The sequence below is a fragment of the Triticum dicoccoides genome, chromosome 7A, assembly GCF_002162155.2.
Source record: "Triticum dicoccoides isolate Atlit2015 ecotype Zavitan chromosome 7A, WEW_v2.0, whole genome shotgun sequence".
NCBI classification, from domain to species: domain Eukaryota; kingdom Viridiplantae; phylum Streptophyta; class Magnoliopsida; order Poales; family Poaceae; genus Triticum; species Triticum dicoccoides.
In genome coordinates, this window is record NC_041392.1 from 71,351,680 (window position 1) to 71,372,521 (window position 20,842).

The following is a 20,842-nucleotide window of genomic DNA, read 5'->3' on the forward strand; positions in this document are numbered from 1 at the left end:
TTGCAATATAGTATTTTTGAAATTGATTTGTGTGGAACATGAATATGGGAACTAAAACTAAAATACAGTACATATGATTTATTGTATAGTTACAAAATAGTTATTGGATGTAAGTAATCATAATATAACGGAAATGTATGAGTCATTTTCTATGCATGCCCACACGTTGAGGTGGTTCTTTTACCATGTCAACATGTAAGTCCCATACCTAGGAAGGATAGTCTTGTTTACTTGAGGAGAATATTTTCTATGATCATGCCTCAACCATGAACAGACTCAGTAAGATCTCATAGAGTAGAAATGGAAATAATAAGTCTTGTGACATGATCGAAGTTTCTATTTATTACACTTGCCTTTTTATTACAATATGAAAATGTATTCATTTTCTTTGCATCGGTTGTGATCTGCAATACCATCAGAGTAAAAGAAGGGCTTATGGGAAGATGATAGGGTAGGGTTGGCTATAGCGCCGGTGGCTAATAATCTGGAGCGCATGGAAATGGGGATAATTTCATCCATTCCTAAACACATAATACACCGTGACCTCCAAAGTAGTGCAAATTTCTGTAAACGGACGATAATCTGACTCACAACACAAACTTAGTCGCTCCATATTCAACTCATTAATTAGGTTCCACGCAAAACAAAAAACAAAAGCTCATTAATTAGGTTCTGAATTGTGATCAACATATACAAGTAACCAAAAACATAATTAAGTTTACATGTTCGCTCATAATATACTTGATCTTCTCTTGCATCCTTGTTAATATCAAGTAATTAGACTCACATACAAACTACATCTGCTGCTGCTATATAACAATGTCTGTGACAACACCAAAAAAAAGGTTCTAAGAAGGTCTCTGCTTCAAATTGCACACGAAAGAGCTTCGATCGTCCACACATGGACTGAAAATACTGTTGACGTTGTCTGGTGCAAAACAATAAACATGAATTTAGAAATATAATTAACTGTGACTTGTTTGGCATGCAATTGACCACATGGATCTTCTCAATAATTTAACTGACACATGAATTATAGTACTTACTGCACGCAGTGGACGAGATAGTAGATGTTATTCATCCTCATGCTCGTGCTGGCGCAACTCAAGGTCGATATTTGGTTCACGTACTCTAGTCGACAACAATAACCCAGCAGCAGCTTTTGAGCTGCTTCCGCTGGCTTGCTGCTCACTCGATTCCATGGCCCTAGAAAGCTAATTAACACACATTAATAGTTTGTCAAGTATCAGCTTCATTCGATGGTTGCAATAAAATAACTGAAGCTAATATGATCAATGTTATAATAGCCAGGGCTCTCGCAACCAGTTCTAACACTTTTTAAAATATTATGTGGTTGCAGCCAGTTCCAACACATTATGACTTTTTTGTGAAAGATTTATATTTTTACTTGAATCTGTATTAGACACGCTAATACACTGTATAGGATGTGACCCTTGAATAAAATCCACCCGAGAAAATGTGTGTGGGTTTTATACTGATCCTTTGTCTCTTCTTTTTCAAATCATATATATGCGGCCATGTCTTTCAATGACTTGGTAATGCATATGTTATAGCATGTGGTTCATCGATGATTATTTTCATGGACTTTCAGATGACAAGCTAGGATATATAAGCTACTAGCATTTCTTACCTTCTTCTGCAGCTCTATGTTGTGCTCATGAGCAATGCTCAACTTCTTGCCAAGCTCTATATTTTCCTTCTGAATAAGAAATCCCTAGAAAAGCAAATTCCATCTCATCATACCTCAGCTGTTAATAACAAACACATATACAGTAATTGACGCTAACTGAGCTATTTTAACACCAACAGCAGCATAAGCAAGAACATGAAGAAGATGTAGCGAACCTTTTGGTTGAGTTCGTGGATCTCCGCAGCCATAATTTGCTCCTAAAGAAATCAATTGTAAATAAAGTAATATGTATGAAACAAAAAAAATGAAAAATGAAAAAGGGAAGGGAAGGGCAAAGAAAAGGTACCTTCCTCTTTCTTACGGAATGCAAACTCATCTCAACTTGGTTCACCAGAAACTGGATATCTCGAACAGTGGTACCTGATAGCTCCTCTCCCAACAGTTGCCTAACATCATATCAGGGCACATGGTTTAACAGTATAACTAGCTAGTAGCTACCTAGGCTAGCTAGCTTCTCCATTCATTACAACTAAATACATGGGTTTTCACCGGCATAGTGTTCAAGTGAGAGATCTTAACATGCATGGCAATATTTTCGTTAAATTAATTTGCATATGAAACCACTCAAACAACAATTTATTGATAGCTATACTAATTGGCATTTTATTTCAATGCATGTGTTATACAAACTAAAGAACATTAATATTACCTATTATTATGTTGTAAGTTCTGCACTTGCTGCCTCAAGGTTGTAACCTCCCTCTGCCATAGCTGCCCAACAAATAGAAATGAAATAAGATATATACTAACTATAAGCACACTAGATTAATAAGGAGATCCATAAGTGTGCTTCCTTGTGTGGTCTACTAGTGCACATCGTATATACCTAAGAGTGATCCCATTACTTATTTATCTCAACATACAAGCATGCATGAGAAAACACCCACCACCACATGCAACCATGCATGGTAAAATATTTTTCATTTTATTATTCTACTTATAGTCAACAAATATTTTACAACTATATAGAATCAAATATAGTAAGTCGTATGTATTTTTAAATTGGGTTCACACATTATTAATCTAAATATCTATATTCCACACAATTAAATCTCACTGAAATATATTGCAACTGATTCCCGGAGCAATGCGTGGGGTACCATCTAGCTGACCCTTTGTTGAACCAACTCCATTGATGGACACCTTGTGGCCCATAAGAGAAGAAAATTCACCTGAAAAGGTCACCACTGATGGGCCCGTTGATGATTTTTTGTAGCTGATGGACGAGCCCGTAAGGGAACATATAGAAAACTCAACTCAAAACTCACCACTAATGACCCCCTCAATGATAAATTGTTATAGGTGACGACTGAGACGAGTGACAAACTTAAAACAAGGGCCCATATGTGGTATAAAACTCACCGCCGATAGTTCACACTACAGAAAACTCGGCCTGTGGCACTGCTCAAGTTGTATATTCAACTCCTGCTACTCAAACTTCCATATTTTGATTTGTGCCACTAGGGATTGTGAAGAAATTAGTTACATACCCTTGTGCGCCGCCTTAGTGAGTTATCGTTACGACGGCGTATTGTTTGGGCCGTTCCCTTCATTTAGGACCCACCACTTGGTCACGTCAACCGCAACGACGAGGAGGTTCTATTGACCGTTCTGTCCGGTGTGGGGCCAACCATTGAGGCCAGAATTTTCATTTCGCCACTCTGGTGTGGGCCCACTAATATTGAGCAGGAGAATCGGTTGACCATTCCGGCCGATGTGAGGGTCCACAGTTGAGACCATAATTTCCATTTTTTTCACTCTAATTTAGGCCCACTAATACTGAGGAGGGGACTCGTTTGACAGGTCCTGCCGATGTGGGACCCACCACTTTTTTTGTGGGACCCACAACTTCGCCACGTCAAGTGCAATGAAGAGGGGACCGTTTGACCAATCTTGCCTATGTGGGGGCCCACCTGCAGCATGGCAGGTACACATATATTCCGGGGCATAGAGCCCCATTTCTTCCCGCCTCATAGTTTTGTCCCTCTATTTGCATGATGATTGATCAGAGCCGAGTGCGGGAGAGAAACTGCTTGGGGGTTGTTTGTTTTCGTAGGCCATTTACACTGTCTAGTATCAGCGGCTAATCCGATGGGAAGTTACCTGCACTCTCGTGGCCTTTGGCAACCTCGAACTTCAGTTTTTATAGTCTCTTCTCCCTCTCTCAACCTACATAGAAAGTACGGAAACCGTTTCAGCCATGGCATCCGACCAGCGCAAGCTCTATTTCCCAGGGCATAACGTTGTCATCCACGCATTGGGGAGAACTGCATGGACAAGCTCGAGCGGTGGCTCGACAACGATCGGAGAAGATCGTTGGCATTGACGTGGAGTACACATGGTCTCATTCCACGCAGAAGGCCTCTGTCATTCAGTTATGCATCCGTGAACATTGTCTGGTGTACCAAGTCTATAGGGCTATCAGTCCAAGCGATAGGCTCGCTCTACCACTTCTTGCACAATGAGAAGTATGTTTTCGTTGGCTCCAGCATTGAGGGAGAAAAGGAAATGCTTGACTGCAGCTGCCTGTGGGTCCAAAACTTTGTCGACATCCAAACGGAGCGGAGGGTGCCATACGGCACCGCCGCCATCATGGACAAGTACTACGCCAACACGAAGAAAGGCTTCGGGGAGAAGGAGCACCAGCAATTGGTGGATATGTCACTGCCCGACAAACAGGTGGAGTATGCTGCCAAGGACGTGTATGCGGCATCTGAGATATGGATGCGCATTGTCAACTTCAATAAAGGTCCTGCTTCGAATGGAGGAGGAGAAGAGATGCACCAGCTGGGTCAGGTAGGTTTCCAGTTTGGAAAATGTATTTATATGTTTATGTAGTCTGATGTTTTTGTAGTTATGTGACCTGTAATATAAAAATGTGATGTATTAGTTTGTAAGAAGATATTTGTATTGTGACTTCGATAAATTAAATATGTAATATTTTTTATTGTCAAATTTTGGCCCAGATTAACAAAATCCGCTCACATTTTAAAACTACTGGGCCAACTAAGTCGATACTTTCCCGGGTCTTCTAGTATGTGTTTTTGGAATTATTAAAATATTTTAAGCTGCTTTGAAGAAACTTGTTTTTCTGGCAGTTTTGCAAAACAGTGACATAAGTAGGCCAAAACTGTCATTTCTAAGCAAGTGGCTTTTCCAACTTCCATAAATCATGTGAGATTTAATGAAAACCCCATGTACCAATATTAGGACACTCTGCCAAGTTTGACTATCTTTTGACAACTTTTATTTTTATTTTTTAGGTTTCTTCTAAATTTTGTGTAGAAAAGGCTAAATGTAGATAATTCCATAATAAATGTTGATTTTCATTCACATTCGTTATTGCAAATATTAAAGCAAAGTGTACACAAATTTTGAAGTGAAAATGATCTCAAATGGTCACTTCAAAAGGGCTGTCTGGAATTTGCATTGGATGTTATGTGAGATAGTTCACATGGTGAAGAATCCTTATTTATCTTATGTGTATTCTCTCAGAATTTTATCATAATATATCATACTAATATTAAGATTCCTTGCCAATTTTTAGTAATTTTGGACAACATCTAGATATTCTTTCATTTTAACCTTGAAAGATAATGCTAAAAATATTATTATGTAACAAATTTTGATTCTAATTTACATTTGTCATTATGGATGTTAAAGCAAGTTGTAGAAAAAAATTCAAGTAATAAAGAGCTCAAATGGTCACTGAAATTGGTTTGGGTGGTAAAAAGTGGGAGATTTTGGACGAATGTTACGAAACTTCTTCGGAGATAGTTCATTTTGTGAAAAAACCTACTATTTTATTCTTTATTTTGTGTATTCTTCTCAAAATTTTATCACAAGGTCATGCGACTATATCAGGGTATCATACCAAGTTTTCGTATTTTTTAAGTTCATTAAGATATCTAGCAATTCTCTGAAATGATGCAAAATTTCGGCTAGATTTACCATAACATAAAGTTGAATATTTCATCCATTTCCACCACATGACTGCAAATTCCATGTATTTCCTTAACTATATTTTTACTACATTTTGGAGCTTATTTGATGCACATATAATTCAAAATGGGATCACTTTCAGTAAGTGCAAAAAAATTCATTTAATGCACTCCCTTCATTTATTTATACAAGGTCACTATGGAATATACATTTTGCATCTATACAAGGCCACAAACAGTAGTCGAGACACAATTAATGATATTTTATCATACTAACAACATGTTTAATACTTGCATGCATACATTCATATTGACAGTCAACTACTTTCTCCACTCAGTTTCTTTGCATGCATGCAGTGTATTAATGATCCCAGTAAACGAAAAAAAACCAACTTGCAAAGCACACATTAAATTTTACATTGGTACCTGCAATCTGAGTTTGTGGTCTTGTATATAAAAATGGATGGAGTATAATATATAGTAAAATTATCCTAAATTTTGTGAAACTTTTAGACATCAACATATATGAAGTAAACAATACTACAAAAAGATATATGTGGAAAATAACCGAGTGCCAAGATATACGAAGGAGTTTTAGATTTTTTAGAGAAAAGCAATTTATCAGATAGGTGAGTCCTCCGCCATACATATCATTGACTTCAGGCCATGTTTGGTTCATAAGTCCTAAGACTTTTTTTAGTCTCAACTTATAAGTCTCAAGTCCCTAATAAGTCCCTACCTGTTTGGATCCCGGGACTTAACATGGACTAAAAGACCATATTACAACTATAAGTCCCTATAAGTCCCTCCTTGAGAGTCTTATTTCATAAGTCCCAAATGCCCACTTTAAGTCCCTATAAGTCCCTCCTGTTTGGTTTAGATGAGACTTATAAGGACTTTTTTTAAGTCCCTAAACCAATAAGTCCCTGGAAACAAACACCCTCTCAGTGGCACCACCTCACCGAACTCACCCCATGTAGCATCTTGTCATATAGTGGCATTCACGTACCGGTGACCTGCAGACCCCCTTCTTCTCTCTCACGTCATTCCCCTCCTCCAAATCATGGACAAGCACCAATTGAGCAAGTGATACAATATAGATAGTTGCGAAAGGAATCCAAGCTTGTTTAATAAACTACTCCGATCTAGTATGGGCTGCCGGAGCTCGAGCATGTGTGGTCCTGTGTGGAAGGAGGGCTCCTCAGCTAAGACCATTGTGCGGGTGGCGAGGGTTGGCAAGGCATCCTCCTCGATGTCGGGCAGCGAGGCGCCCTCCTCCGGCTAGGGATGAGCGGCACCATGGCGGACAATGCGAGGGCTAGGTCAAGCAGTTTTGTGGGGAAGGTGAGTACTGTGGCGAACACTAGGGAAGGGTAGTAGTTATAGGTGGACGACAAATCGAGGGGCGTCGTGGCAGAATCAACATTCAGGCGTCGAAATTCGATGCAAGACGTCGTGGCGTGTGAATAGGAGAATGTTCAATGACGTGCCACTATCGAGCGCTACTGTCCCATCCCATCAACCATGGGCCCCACATAGGAGTCTGCATTCAAACACGTCTAGTTCTCGGTGCAGTTCACACGACAGGTGGTGGGACCACAGAGGAGGAAATGGTTAAACAAGACGGCGACATGACGACAACTCACGTAGATGACGCGCAGGGGTATGCAACTAATTTTTTCACAAGCATTAGTGGCCAAGACCTAAATAGTGAATTTTGAGTGGGAGGACTCAAATATCCAAGTTTGATAGTGGCACTGATCTGTTTTTCTCTTTACACTAGGTCCCTTTAGTGGTAAAATTGACCCAACGGAAAACACTCAAAGCCCATTTTCTTGTAGCACATAAAAAACCACCAACACTAACCCTAATTTGCATATCCCACCCCCCCTCTCTCTCTCTCTCTCTCGTATAATGGGAAGCTCTTTGATCTTTGGGTTGAAGATTAACTTCCACAACAGAAGGGTGTGTTATAATGGAAAATCCAAGGAGCGTAGACTTGATTAATAGCAACCTTTTGGTTTCAGGGTCGATGAGTTCTTTCCCCTTAAAATGCCTTGGTACTCTAACAAATTACCGCAAGCATTGTAGTAAGACTATAAGGTCATTGAAGACGCCTTTAGGAGTATCTTAGTGTTGGGTAGTCCAAGAATCTTTCCTCTTGGGGTTGCCTAGTCTTGATTAATTTTGTGACGAGTAGCCTCCCCATCCTTATGATTTCTTTTTTTCGGAGATCCCCGAAGGGTTCGAGAGAGGCTAGGGTACTATAGGTCTCAATTCATTTGTTGGTCGAATCAACATAAGGGTTTGTACCATTTAGCATGGTGATATATTTTATGTATCCCTAACGATGGGTGTAGCCCTGTGATTCATGATCTAGAAGTCAACACTATGTGTCATCTTAGTAAATGATTGTTTAAGTATAAGCAATGGTAAAGTGTGGTAGTTTCTCTTACATAGTACTAAGTATTTGGGGGCAAAATCACTCTTAGTGGTTATAGTCAAACCAATAGGCTCCCACTTTTGAAAGGACCTCCTAAAGGTTAAGAATATTTTTTTTTTCAATTTTGATCGCTTAATGTGGAAGTGGTCAATCAATTTGGTTTTGGGAGGATGGGTACCTCAAGGATATGAAGCTTTTGGTTCTAACCCCTGAATATTTAGGATCGTTTCCCATACAAATGACAATGCTTCTGTGGTTATTGGAGCTGCCACGTGTGGATTTTAGTAGGGTTATTAGTGGTAAGGGACATTGGCCGGCATTTTGTAGACTTGGATTAACAATACGATTTTGGATCCTCTCTAAAAAAATCCTCTAACACCCATTCGTGGTCGCAACTATTCCATTCTACCCTTATTCATTCCACTCACTCGTTCCTCCCTTTGCAAGCCACTCCACCGGCCCCACTCCACTCGACTCCACTTCATCCATCCCCACAATAGAGGAAGAGAGGTCCAAGGCAAGAAGAGAAGAGAAGAAGTGTGGGGTGATTGCATGTTCACTTATTGATTCTTTGAAGGCCAAGAACTCCATTCTTGAATCCCTACTTAAGTTTTTCTCTTTAACCGCAATCCTATCCTTGTGAGAGAGGTGATCCTTTGTATTATTGAGATAGGCTTTGATTAAAGATCATGCAAGGAGTTTTCATCAAGTGACTTTGCTTTGCTTGTTACTCTTGGATTGTGGGTGCATCCTATAAAGTTAGGGTTCACTTAAGATTCTATCAAGTTATATATACATGAAAGACTCAAGAGTTTGTATGGGCTCTAAGATTGTCCACTTGGTGAAGATCTTCCCTTAGCGGGGCTTCTTAGTGCAAGCCATGATGAAATAGGTTTATTGCGCTTTGTGGGCAATGCAATCAAGATCCTTTGTGATCCTAGAACCATTGGTTTAAAGCCTCCATCAATGTGGACATAAGATCTTGCCAGCCATCCAAACCACAGGAAAAACATCCCGTTTCATGAGTCTTTGCATTCCCTTTACCCTACCTCCTACTTACTTGAAAGTTATTATTTTCGCTTCTCAATACTCTTGTTTAGTTTCTTTCTAAGGGAATCTCCAACGTTGACCCTCAAACCACCTGCATGCTTGCGGATCGAATTGTCCGGACCCATTTTGCCATCCAATATGGTACCCAATCGGTCTGTGGACCGGTCCAAACGTTTCCTGCAAACCAGAAGCAAACCGGGGGGCGGGGATTGGCTGGAGTCTGGAGCGCTGACAAGTAGGACTCTGACACCCCCAGTCCACTTTTCTTCCGCGCCGCTTCTACTCCCCCTTGCTTTCCATCTGCATCCTTCGTCTGTAGCCGCCTTTGTACCTCTCTAGACGCCGTCCAGGAATCGTAGGACGCCCGTAGCCCCCACCAAGGTGCTTTTTCTCATTGGAGTACGTTGCCATCAACCCAAGATCCCTCCGCGGCCAGGTAACCTCCTCCCCCCTGTCGACTACTTCCATGGTGGACACCATGCGCGGCAGGTGTTCGGTCAAAAGTTGTTATTCTTTTTTGTTGAACTTCTTGTAGTTTTCAAGAGTATAAACATGACGGCAGGATACTCAGTGATCGAGGATGAGTTGTTGCGCGATGCGTGGTTGGCCATATCTGCGGACTTTGTTGGCAGGAACTTAAGGGGCTCGATATTTTGGCAGTTAGTGCACACTTTGTCTCATGCAAGAAAGAACTTTGCTCATTATGAGATGCACATCATCCATGAACGCAACGTGAGGTCAATATCACATTAATGGTACACCATCTGCAACTCCGTCATGAAGTTTTGCGGTGCAGTTGCATGCGTGGGGACAATGTGGCCATCGGGCTCATCAACCATGGAAATCATAAGTTTTGCTTCATGTTTCTCTATATATTGGTTACTTCATTCATACACTCAATGTTTCTCTACAGGTTGTATTGCTTGCACGCGATGTCGTGATGTACTACATGACCGAGGGCAGGCCATTCACGCACATACATTATTGGATGAAGCTCAAGGGCAGTACGTGTGGGATAACATGCGCCGGTTCTGACTCTAGTATCGTTGGATTTGGAATCGATGAATTCGAAGAACTTGTTCAACATTTGGTCTGAAATGTAATATTTAGATTTGAACTATTGTTGTACTAGACATATTTGCATGTTATTTATGGATGAAAGGTGCTATTTTCTATAATTATTTTGATTGTTGCGGTCTTAGAAAAAACAGGGGCGGACAGTTAGGGGACATGGTTGGATGGCCGGCTCCCAAACCAGTGTCCGCAGACTAGTCCGGACCGGTCCGCGGATGAATACAGGTTCCGTTTTAGGGGTCGGCATTGGAGAATCCCTAAGTACTTTTAGTTCTCTACTCATCATTGTCTTGTCCTAAAACTTTCATTCCTAAATATTGGAGTAGCATTGTTCTCCCTCTAGTTCTTAGACCTAGATCCCAACAGGAGATTATACATATTAGGATGCCTCATTTTGGTCAGGCCAACAACGATGTTTTGGTCTATCTGATCATGCAGAATGATGCCATGTGTAACAAAAAGGAAGTTCATTCTTGTATGCAGGTGATACTCTCTGGTCGTGGCCATATGTGTTATTGCAGAAGGTGCAACATAGAAAGTCGATGGATCTTTCCCAAATAAGCTAGAGTGAACCACTAGGGAGTTTATGTCATGTTTGGCGCAGTGTCCCAGCAGCAGGCTTATGGATGTTTATAGTAATCTTGTTTGGCAAATTCGTTTTTGTTGGGACATGTTTTTTTATCTTCCTACTTCTGGCAACAAGATAAAAGTTTGATATCTTTGTAATGAGGCGATGTAATAAGGTTGTCCATATGCATCTTAGGATGCAGAGGGTTTAGCAAAAACTGAGATTAGCCAAAAAAATCTACATGGGGAAGAGTAATACATATATTTCGTGAAATGAAGAATGGAACAAAATGTGGCAAAGCCTACCGACAGAATTGGACAATCTAGCTAAAAATAGTATGTTTAGAGGTTTTCCAGTGGTCGGTATTTTTCTACCATATATATATATATATATATATATATATATATATATATATATATATATATATATATATTTGTAGGAACAATTTGTAGTTTCATGCATCAGATATCCCAATCTTAGGTACTCCCTCCATCTCGGTGCATTAGACATATAACGAAAAACAAATAATCCCAAAAGCACAAAACGGTAGTACTAGTTGCATGCATATTAATTAGACCCCATCTATTAATTGGAGGGCCAATGCATGCAATTTCTATGGCACGCTATTTGGATTTGAAGAAGTCTCCTAATTAATAGCATATTTTTAGTTGAGAAAGGAATGATGTGATTGGCTTTCTTTGCGATTCAATTTTTCTCCTAACCGAATCTTTTTGCGCATAGGTTGCGGTGCACCTTCTAAGATGCCTAATGCACCTAGACGGAGGGGGTAGCTTGGGTCACACTTGAGAGAAGAAAACACGCATGAAGTTACAAGCCATCAGGCCACGGATGAGTCATGTGATAGCCATGAGGGGATATTTAGAAGAGAAATTGAGTGGATATCTAGATAGTCATGTGATAGCCACGGTTTACTAAATACACCACCACCCTCACATAAAACTAATGATATTGGCATATGATAGCCACAAAGGAGCATTTAGTGATTCTGCGTTTTCATTAGCTACTCTATCATATGCCAATATCATTAGTTGTATATCATATTCGGCCCATCCTCTAGCCATTATAAATTTCTGGGCCCGAGCATTTCCAATGATGGCCATGAAGGCCTACATAGGTTGAAGCTGCAAAGATGTGACACACTTACCATTTGGCATCATTCAATCATTCACGCGACCAAGAAAACATCAGGAAAAATGTGCATCATTCACCTGACCAAGACCCTAACCTACTAGATTAATCAATAAAGATGGTGATCCCCTAATTTGTTTGTGTTACAATCTTTGATTAGAGATTCAGATTCGTTAGGAGTCACTAATGCTACGACAACTACTAACAGGTAGGTGTTAACTGTTCAACTGAATTAATGATTTGCCACTTCAGTTAATTAGTGCACGGAAATGACTATATATACATCTTTTGCTAGCTTGATTGCTATTTTTATGAAAAGGAGGAATACCTCCGGGTTCTGCACCGATTGGTGCATCGAAAATGTTATACGGAACCATGGTTCAACCGAACCTACGCTCGACACCATTGATCTCTGGACACTTTTCATAAGGATCCGTGCATGATTGATTAAAAAATGCATGATGGGAGCTGTTTGCATGTTAAACAATGCATGACGCGGATCCACATGTAGCAGGATGTTGAATCGTACGGCGTCGACCATAGGTTCGGCTGAACCATGGTCCATAATCACGCCTCTCTTGGTGCATGCAATCATTTTTATTGCATAGTTTGAGACATTACGAAATAAAAGACAAAATTCCACTCAAACACGGATAATAAGAGACCATATATTGCTAGATCATCATCCAAGCTTGATTGCTATTTGTTTCACCACTTTCCTTTCTTTGGTAAATACATGTGTGGCATGGAAAAGCTACTATGCATACATAGTTACATACCTTTGCCTCAGATGTTGGGTTCAACACCCCGCGGTGTTCCTCTTTCGCCTCCTGGTACCGCTCTAGTATTGCCTCCATTCCGCTGACGAAGACAAAAAATAAAACACATCCAAATTATAAGAGGATGAAATTAAGTAACTGATAGAGTATTGGGAGGTAGCAGGAACAAATTGTCTAACGAACATACCTGGAGCTCGCGAAGTCATAGAGGCGACCCGTGCTGGAGAAGACGATGAGCGCGAGATCGGCGTCACAGAGGATGGCAAGCTCCCGGGCCTTCTTCATCAGCCCTCCGCGGCGCTTGGAGAAGGTCACCTGCCGGTTCGTTGTGTTGTCGATCCTCTCAATCGCAATCTTTCCCCTCCCCATCTTCTTCTTCTTCTTCTTCTTCTTCTTCTTCTTCTTCTTCTCTAGATCTCTCTTCTGCCGGTTGGCCGGCCAATTGACGAAAGTAATTAAGAACCGGTCGAAATGGAGCTAAACTAGAGTCTGCTAATAGTTTCTTCTCTACTATCTGGGTGACAATCCACAAGTCTAATCTAGCTAGTTGAAGCTTCCCCCCCAGCTGCTGCCTGATCCAGCTAGCTATCTTTGTATTGTTGGGCTTGCTTCTAATGGTCTGCAAACCAAAAGGGATCTAGAGGCCCCATGTGATGACAACACTAACCTAGGCTTAAACAACTCACTAAATACCATTTTAATTGTATAAATTAAGTTAATGAATGGCCCACTACATATTATTTTCCTCGGTGGCTGCCACAAGGACGTCCATAATATATATATCGTTCGACTGTTCATAGTATAAACTTTGGGTACGAGGATAGCCTATTGGCTTCTGACGTGTAGCCATAAATTGTGCCGTACAATATGGCGTCAGCAACCAAGCCAGCCTCTTTTTGTTCGAACCATTGAAATAGTCTAGCAGTCGCGTGGTACCCATTCAAAGTTGGAGTGGTAGAACCTGCTCCATTTAGTGTTTAGGAGGCAAGTGGTTTCTGGTTTCTTCAAAACCGTGTGCTCATACGTCTTACACTTTTCAAACCAAAGTAGTATTTAGGCGTAAAACGATGTGTTCTTAGAGCATCCCCAGCCGTTCGGCCTCCCAGTACGACGAAAAAGAGTCGCCTGGGGGCGAGCCGGTGCTAGATTGGCCCTTAGGGGCGACCTAGCTCCCAGTCGTCGGCCCATAAGCCGCTCCGGGTTCAGCGACGTCCGTACAAAATATATGAAAACTCAGCGTTTTTACACAAACTCGGCGAAACTTCACTGAAATTTATACAAAAAACACAAAGCACATGCAAACTACGCCTTAACAACGCCTAGCCGCCACCGCCGTCGTCGTCGCCGCCATCTACATGCCGAGGAGCCTGTAGAAGCGGGTGTAGTCGCCACCGCCGCCGCCGTCGTCGTCGCGCGGCTGGCTTGGGCCAGCGCGGTCCCTGTTGCAGCCTTGACACGGGTCGCCGAGGCGCGCTGGTGCGCTGGACGGCCCGGCCTCGCGCTCCTCGTCGCTGTCGAGGACGATGACGCCGCCTTCCTCGCGACCGCGGCGATGGGCCTGGAGCTCCTCGTACGCCCGACGAGGGCGGTGTACCTGCTCCCGGATGTAGTCCTCCTTCGCCCACTTGAGGGTGAACTCGTTGTCGGGGACCGCCATCTCGACGTGCTCCGGCATCACCGGGAGCAGCCCAGGCTCCAGCTTTGGCCGGACCAGGCGGTAGGATCCGCGCGGGGGGATCGGGCGGCCTCGTTGATGAAGAGGGCGCCGGAGCGGCATCTCCTTCGGCTCGGGTTTGACGGGGCGGAGCACGGCCGGCGAGCCGGAGCCCGACGACGAGGACGACCCCGACTCCATCCGCCGCGGCGTCCAGGAGCTACCACAGCGGCGAGAGAAGGATGGCCGCTGCTGGTACTCGAGGCGTGACACGTTGCCGGTCTCGATGTGGTCGAGGACGGCCTCGAGGGTGCGGCCCGGAATGCCCCACCACTCGCGCCGCCCGTAGGCGTTGTGGCGGCCCCGCGGGATGACGCCGTGGGTGGAGGCGATCTGCTCCTCGCGGCGGCGCTCAAAGTACATCGTCCAGAGGGCGTGACTGTCGGCGGCATAGCGCGACTCGTTCCGCTTTTCCTTCGTCAGGGATGAGCGAATGCAAGCGATCTCGCCACGCCGCGCCGCCCCTTCGGGTACTGGTGCCACCGGGACGCCGCCGACGCTCAGCCTCCACGTCCCCGACACCCGCATGCCCGGGGGCGCCGGGTACTCCGCCTTGTACAGCAGTCGTGCCTCCGCCTCTTGGAGGTGGCGGCGGCCGAAGCCGTTCGCCGCCGCGCCATCGCCTGGGTACCTCTCGGCCATCTTTCTTGTCGGCGGGGAGAGGGGAGAGAGTGCTGCTTTCTGCACCGAAGAGGGGGCAAAATGAGAGCTGTGGCGTCCACCGGCGGGGAGGTCGCCTTTTATAGCCGTAGCTGGGCGGCGTCGGGCTGCATGCCGGACGACGCGTGGTTGGACGCGCGTCCCGGCACTTCACTGCGCCGCCCATGAGGCATCAATGGAGGCTGGACGGCGCGGCAGCCTTCGCATTGATTCCTGCGGGAACCGATGCGATGAGGGCGACGAAGCGGCATGTCGCTGACTCGGCGGGCCCATCCGCTTTCGCGCCAAATCGTCTCGCCCCGGCGCCCCCAGACGCCCCCCAGCGCGCCGGGTTCTGTCTGGGTCCGCCGGCGCCAATTTTGGCCCAAGCCGGCGAAAAACGGGCTCCTGTGAGTGCGACTGGGCCAATTTTTGGGCGCCGGCGCGGGAAAAACGCCTGGGAAGAGCCTGTTGGGGGCGCGGCTGGAGATACTCTTATCTTGCAATGTATATGTGAGTCGTACAATTTCTTCAGAACTGTGTGCTTATATCTAGGTAGAGCTATCCAATTGAATCTCGACACGTTACCATGTAACTTGTGAGTGGTACACTTAATTTATTACAAGTTGTGTGCTCATGCCCGCAAAATAAAATAAAATTGTGTGCTCATATCTTGGTGGGGCCATCAAATTGTATCTCGGCATGTTACCACGTAACATGTGGGTAGTACACTTTCTTCATAACCATGTACTTATATTATGGTACGACTGTCCAATTGTATATAAACATGGTCGATATGGAAGGCGACAAATGGCATGATTTTTTTTCGACAATTGAAGTACGACTTTTGATGCCAATATCGCACGTCCGATGCACTAACGTGTAAGATTCCAAATCTTACAGATTAAGAAGTCATAGATCTACCACAACCAATAAACCCGGTTGCGTCTTTGGTACAACTCAACCATGCTAGCGAAACCTCTATTTGCGACTAAATTCCTGAATTTCAGTTTCTTTTCAATCAATTTCTTTCTTATGGTAATTACAATATTGTTTGAAGTTTGTATTGCAGATACCTTGGAAAAGTTTGTTGGTTGTGATTTTTAACATATAATAATTGTAGCCGTACTTATTGAGGTGGGTGTGGCAGGAACATTTGCATTTGGGTGCTAAAGGTAATATCCAAGTTATAAAAGGTTTGCTAGTAGTACCATGTTGTTTAAGGTTGCTAGATTGATGAGCACGCTTATGTACTAGCTAGCTTTCCACTTGGCTCATCCAAAAAAGGACAGTTTTAAGGTTAGTAAGTAAAGTGGCCACGGAGCACGATGCAAAAAATGTGCAGTCCACGTGAGTGACGGCGTTCCAATCTCGATGAGAGCCAGTAATGCATTAGATTAGAGTAAAGATGATTTCCTTCCAGATTTGGTTCTCTGAGTCATGGCACCACTTGATCTTTAGTATGTAGTCCTTAACGATGCAACCACTCTGATCTGATCTGGTTTGATTCTTCCTTTTTGCTCTTGCATCAACTCAGCTGTATGTACCTTCAGGTGTTTTGGGATGAGTGGACAAAGCTGGAGGCACCGATTCCCTGCTGCTTTCTTGCTTCTCCAGTCAAACAAATTAATTAGAGCATCTTTATTTTCCCATGTCAAACTACTGCGAAATAGGTCTTTACGGAGTTCATTTGTGTTTGCCGAATAGCAGACTCAGCAAACATAAGGCTGGTCATAGTGGGAGTAACATAGGTAGTAACATAGATGCCACATAAGCAAAATTGGTGATGTGGCAAGTAGTTAATGAGGAGAGAGGCAAATAGAGTAACATAATATGTTACCATCACATAGCGGTTTCCAATGCATAATGAGTCTACAAAGTAATAAATGAAGGCAACTATGTTACCACACCTATGACACTACCCACTATGAAGGTAGTAACATAGACTAGTAACATATGTATGTTACTAGTCTAAGTTACTCTCCACTATGACCAGCCTAAGAGCTCAGCAGAGATTCCAGTCTCCAGTTAGCTGATCAGTTATTTATTTATGAGAAAAGTATACTTTTCGTCCCTCAACTCTTGGTGAAGTCTAGATTTGGTCCCTCAACTCCGAAACCGGACAACTTGCACCCCCAACTAACGAAACCGGACAAGGTTTGTCCCTGGTCTCGATTTTGACAGGTTTTGGTGCTGACTGACCCCGGTTTTGACCGGTGCCGACTAAAATTCGCGTAATTTTTTCATATCCGTGAACTTTTTAAAATTCACATACGCTTTTCAAATCCACATAGTTATTCAAGGTCGTGCAATTTTTTCAAAAATAAACATACCTTTTTCAAATCTGTGAACTATTTTGAAATTTGTGTACTTTTTCAAATCCATGATTGTTTTAATTTGCGTAATTTTCTCAAGTCAGTGTACTTTTTCAACTCCGTGTAATTTTATCAAATCCAAGTATTTTTTTTCAAATCCATCTGTTTTTTAAATTCGCGTACTTGTTTCAAATCCGCATACTTTTTAAAGTTCGTGTATTTTTTTCAAATCCGTGTTCCTTTCCAATCTATGAACTTTGTTTGAAATTCACATACTTGTTTCAAGTTGACATAAATTTTCAAATCCACACATTTTTTTCTAATTCGCGTAAAAGATATTCAAATCCGCATACGTTTTCAATTTCACATAAAATTTTCAAACCCAAAAAAGTATACGTGAATAGGAATAAGTATGTCAATTTTTAAAAATTACATGAATTTAAAAAAACCACAGGAACATTAAAGAAGTACGTGGATTTAAAAAAAGTACGTGAACTTGAAAAAAGTATGCAGATTTGGAAAAGTACACAAATTTTTAAAAAGTTCACGTATTTGAAAAAAATACCCGAATTCGAAAACATTGAACGGACTTGAAAAAGGTATGCGAATTTGAGTCGGCACGGTCAAAACCGGGTTGGGACAGCACCAAAACCGGTCAAAACCGTGACCAGGGATGAATCTTGGCCGGTTTCAGTAGTTAAGGGCGCAAGTTGTCCGGTTTTGAAGTTGAGGGACCAAATCTAGACTTCGCCAAGAATTAAGGGATGAAAAGTATACTTTTCTCTTTATTTATTTATTTTGAAAAACGGAGGCAAAAGATTTGCCTCAGCACTTGAAAAATACTTCAGGTTCTTCATGGGTATAAATCCAAAATTAAAGACTATACATACATGGTGAAAACATTTTGAACAAGCTAGTTATAGATGATCAAGACAACTATGCAGGAGTTATATTCTAGAGGATGACCAGCCACACTTGAAATAAGACACGGCCTAGACTCCATATCAAGGCGTGGATCAATACCCAACACAATATCTCACGCGCATGCAAATGAAAAGCCTGTTTAATTAGCTTCATTTTATTTATTATTTGCACCATATCAAGACAATACAACTATAAAAAAAAGTTCAACTCCCAGCTTCTGCATCTTTATGAAACTATGAACTCAAGTACCAGAAGAGGTTGCCATGTTATATATAATTGGCAGAAGTAGTGCTCCTTAATACTTTTCATATATATAGTCTGACTTGATAATATGTTGCACCCTTAGAAGAGCCATTCAATACACAAAGCTGAAACCAATATCAAGCAGCACCATTAATCTCAACCCCCACAAAGATTTTGAATACATAATCAAGTTACTTAGTTACTTGTTCTTTAATTCCAAGTTTTGCTCATGGATAAGCTTTATTTCCCCGGACAGTCGAATATTCTCTTGATGAAAGATGTATCCCTACAAGGTTGCTTTGTTGAATTATCACGTATGAAATGTAACTTTTTTTAATATATATTGATGTAAACTTTACATGAGAACGGCATCTAAGTAAAATTGCACACGCATGTGATAGAAATATTGGCGAACCTTCTCGTTGAGTTGTAGAATATGGTTGGTGAAACTTTATTCCTAAAACAGGTATCAGGAGACACATAGTCATTCCTATAAAACAATGTTAGCGTCGTGATTATGGAAGAGGGTACAATGATTAGCATAAATAAGAATAAACTGAGAGAGCTCAGCTACCTTCTTTTCTCTAATATGGTGTAAGCTCTTCTCCAGCTGATTTTCAATTAAACATAAGTCTTTGACTCCTAAGTTTGATAATCTCTCCCCCATTAGATTCCTGAAAGTCAAACAATAATGGGATGACTTGAATGCATTTTCCAGTCTTTACTCAAACTTATTTATATAGGTAGGTATCAATGGAAGGAACTGAATTAAGAACTTATACCTATGATGTTCTTGAAGCATCTGCATTTCCTTCTGTAATTTCCAGACTTCCCCTTGCCAATACTAGAAAAACAAATGCATTTTTTCTATTATCATAAACTTTTGAAGGGGAGCCTTGGCGCAGTGGTAAAGCTGCTGCCTTGTGACCATGAGGTCATGGGTTCAAGTCCTGGAAACAGCCTCTTACAGAAATGTAGGGAAAGGCTGCGTACTATAGACCCAAAGTGGTCGGACCCTTCCCTAGACCCTGCGCAAGCGGGAGCTACATGCACCAGGTTGCCCTTTTTTTATCATAAATTTTTAAACTGTTACAAATGAGTGTGAAACTTTTGTCCAAAATAATATAAGAAGTGGTACTATTCAAATACTCTTGATTTATGGTGTAGTGCTAAAAGTATATGCATACAGTAAGAATCAAGCCTCTCTAATTTGACTACCAATATGTACATTTACTGGGTCACACATATGAGCATAACATCATTACATTTGTTTCTGAAAACTTCTTTTATAATTATGTAATTTTACCAACTTCTTCACAAACGAATTAGCTGTCAAAGTTGCATCATGCAAACTGCATGTCTACATGTAAAAAAAAACATCATGTATTTTGGAACATTAAGAGTAAAAAAAGGTTACAAGGAATGCATGCATACCATGACTTGTGACACTCGATTCAGCAGCTGATGTTGCTCTTGTGCAGATTGGTAGTTTTCAATGATGGAAGGCATGGCCGTGCCCATGGTGGTGGCGGCGGTGGAGTTGGCATACTCGTAGAGGCGACAAGTGGAGGAGAAGACCATGGCACCGACCTGGACATTACAGAGGATGGCCAGCTCACGTGCTTTCTTCAGCAAGCCACTACGCCTCTTGGAGAAGGTGACCTACCTTGAGTTCTCAGTCCTCCTAATCACAATCTTGCCCCTCATCATGATAGCTCTTCGATCTCTTAATTAAGCATATATTCACTCAACTCCTTAATTATCTGCTAGTTTTTTTTGCGGGGGTAATTATCTGCTAGCAGATATTCGCTCCAGTGGTCCAATTAATAGATGGTTGTGTCTGAGCAGGACTGTGAACGAACTGAAGTAAGGCAAGCGTAGTTAGCTACTCATCCAAATATGCAACCTGCAGATTAACTAATGCAACTAGTAGCAAATTAAGGAGGCAAAGTGCATGCTGATCGATGAGCTCGGTCATTTCCTTAACTAAATTTATCATGCAATTTGCTGCCATCTCTGGAACCTGTGAAAGGGCAACAATATTTTTCTTGCAAATGGATGTTTCTTGTGTGCACTGTACGAGGTTTTGGAATGCGGTAAATGTCACGCCTTGTATTAGCTTTCACAGGTTATGTCGTAGCTGATTCGATTTGATTTGATTCCTGCCCATGTGCAAGTAGCACCGGTTGTACAAATTCGGCAAAGAAATCACAAGCTATATGTCCGATCATTGTCCACTTTCAACACTCATTTGCTACACGCCCTCTCGTCATCTCTGTCTGATCATTGTCC

At 42.1% G+C, this 20,842-nt stretch overlaps 1 protein-coding gene and 1 pseudogene across 1 annotated transcript; both read right to left on the reverse strand.

Moving 5' to 3' along the window:
- Positions 1–1,073: 1,073 nt before the first annotated feature.
- LOC119332284 (MADS-box transcription factor 25-like) lies at positions 1,074–13,084 on the reverse strand. Its single transcript, XM_037605465.1, has 7 exons — positions 12,903–13,084; positions 12,716–12,797; positions 2,361–2,422; positions 1,998–2,097; positions 1,867–1,908; positions 1,652–1,735; positions 1,074–1,214 (listed from the first exon to the last, which is right to left on the reverse strand). Exons 1-7 carry the CDS (start codon positions 13,082–13,084, stop codon positions 1,074–1,076), a joined length of 693 nt encoding a protein of 230 aa, XP_037461362.1.
- A 6,050-nt stretch (positions 13,085–19,134) lies between these two features.
- On the reverse strand, positions 19,135–20,260 carry LOC119328740 (annotated as a pseudogene).
- Positions 20,261–20,842: the final 582 nt, after the last annotated feature.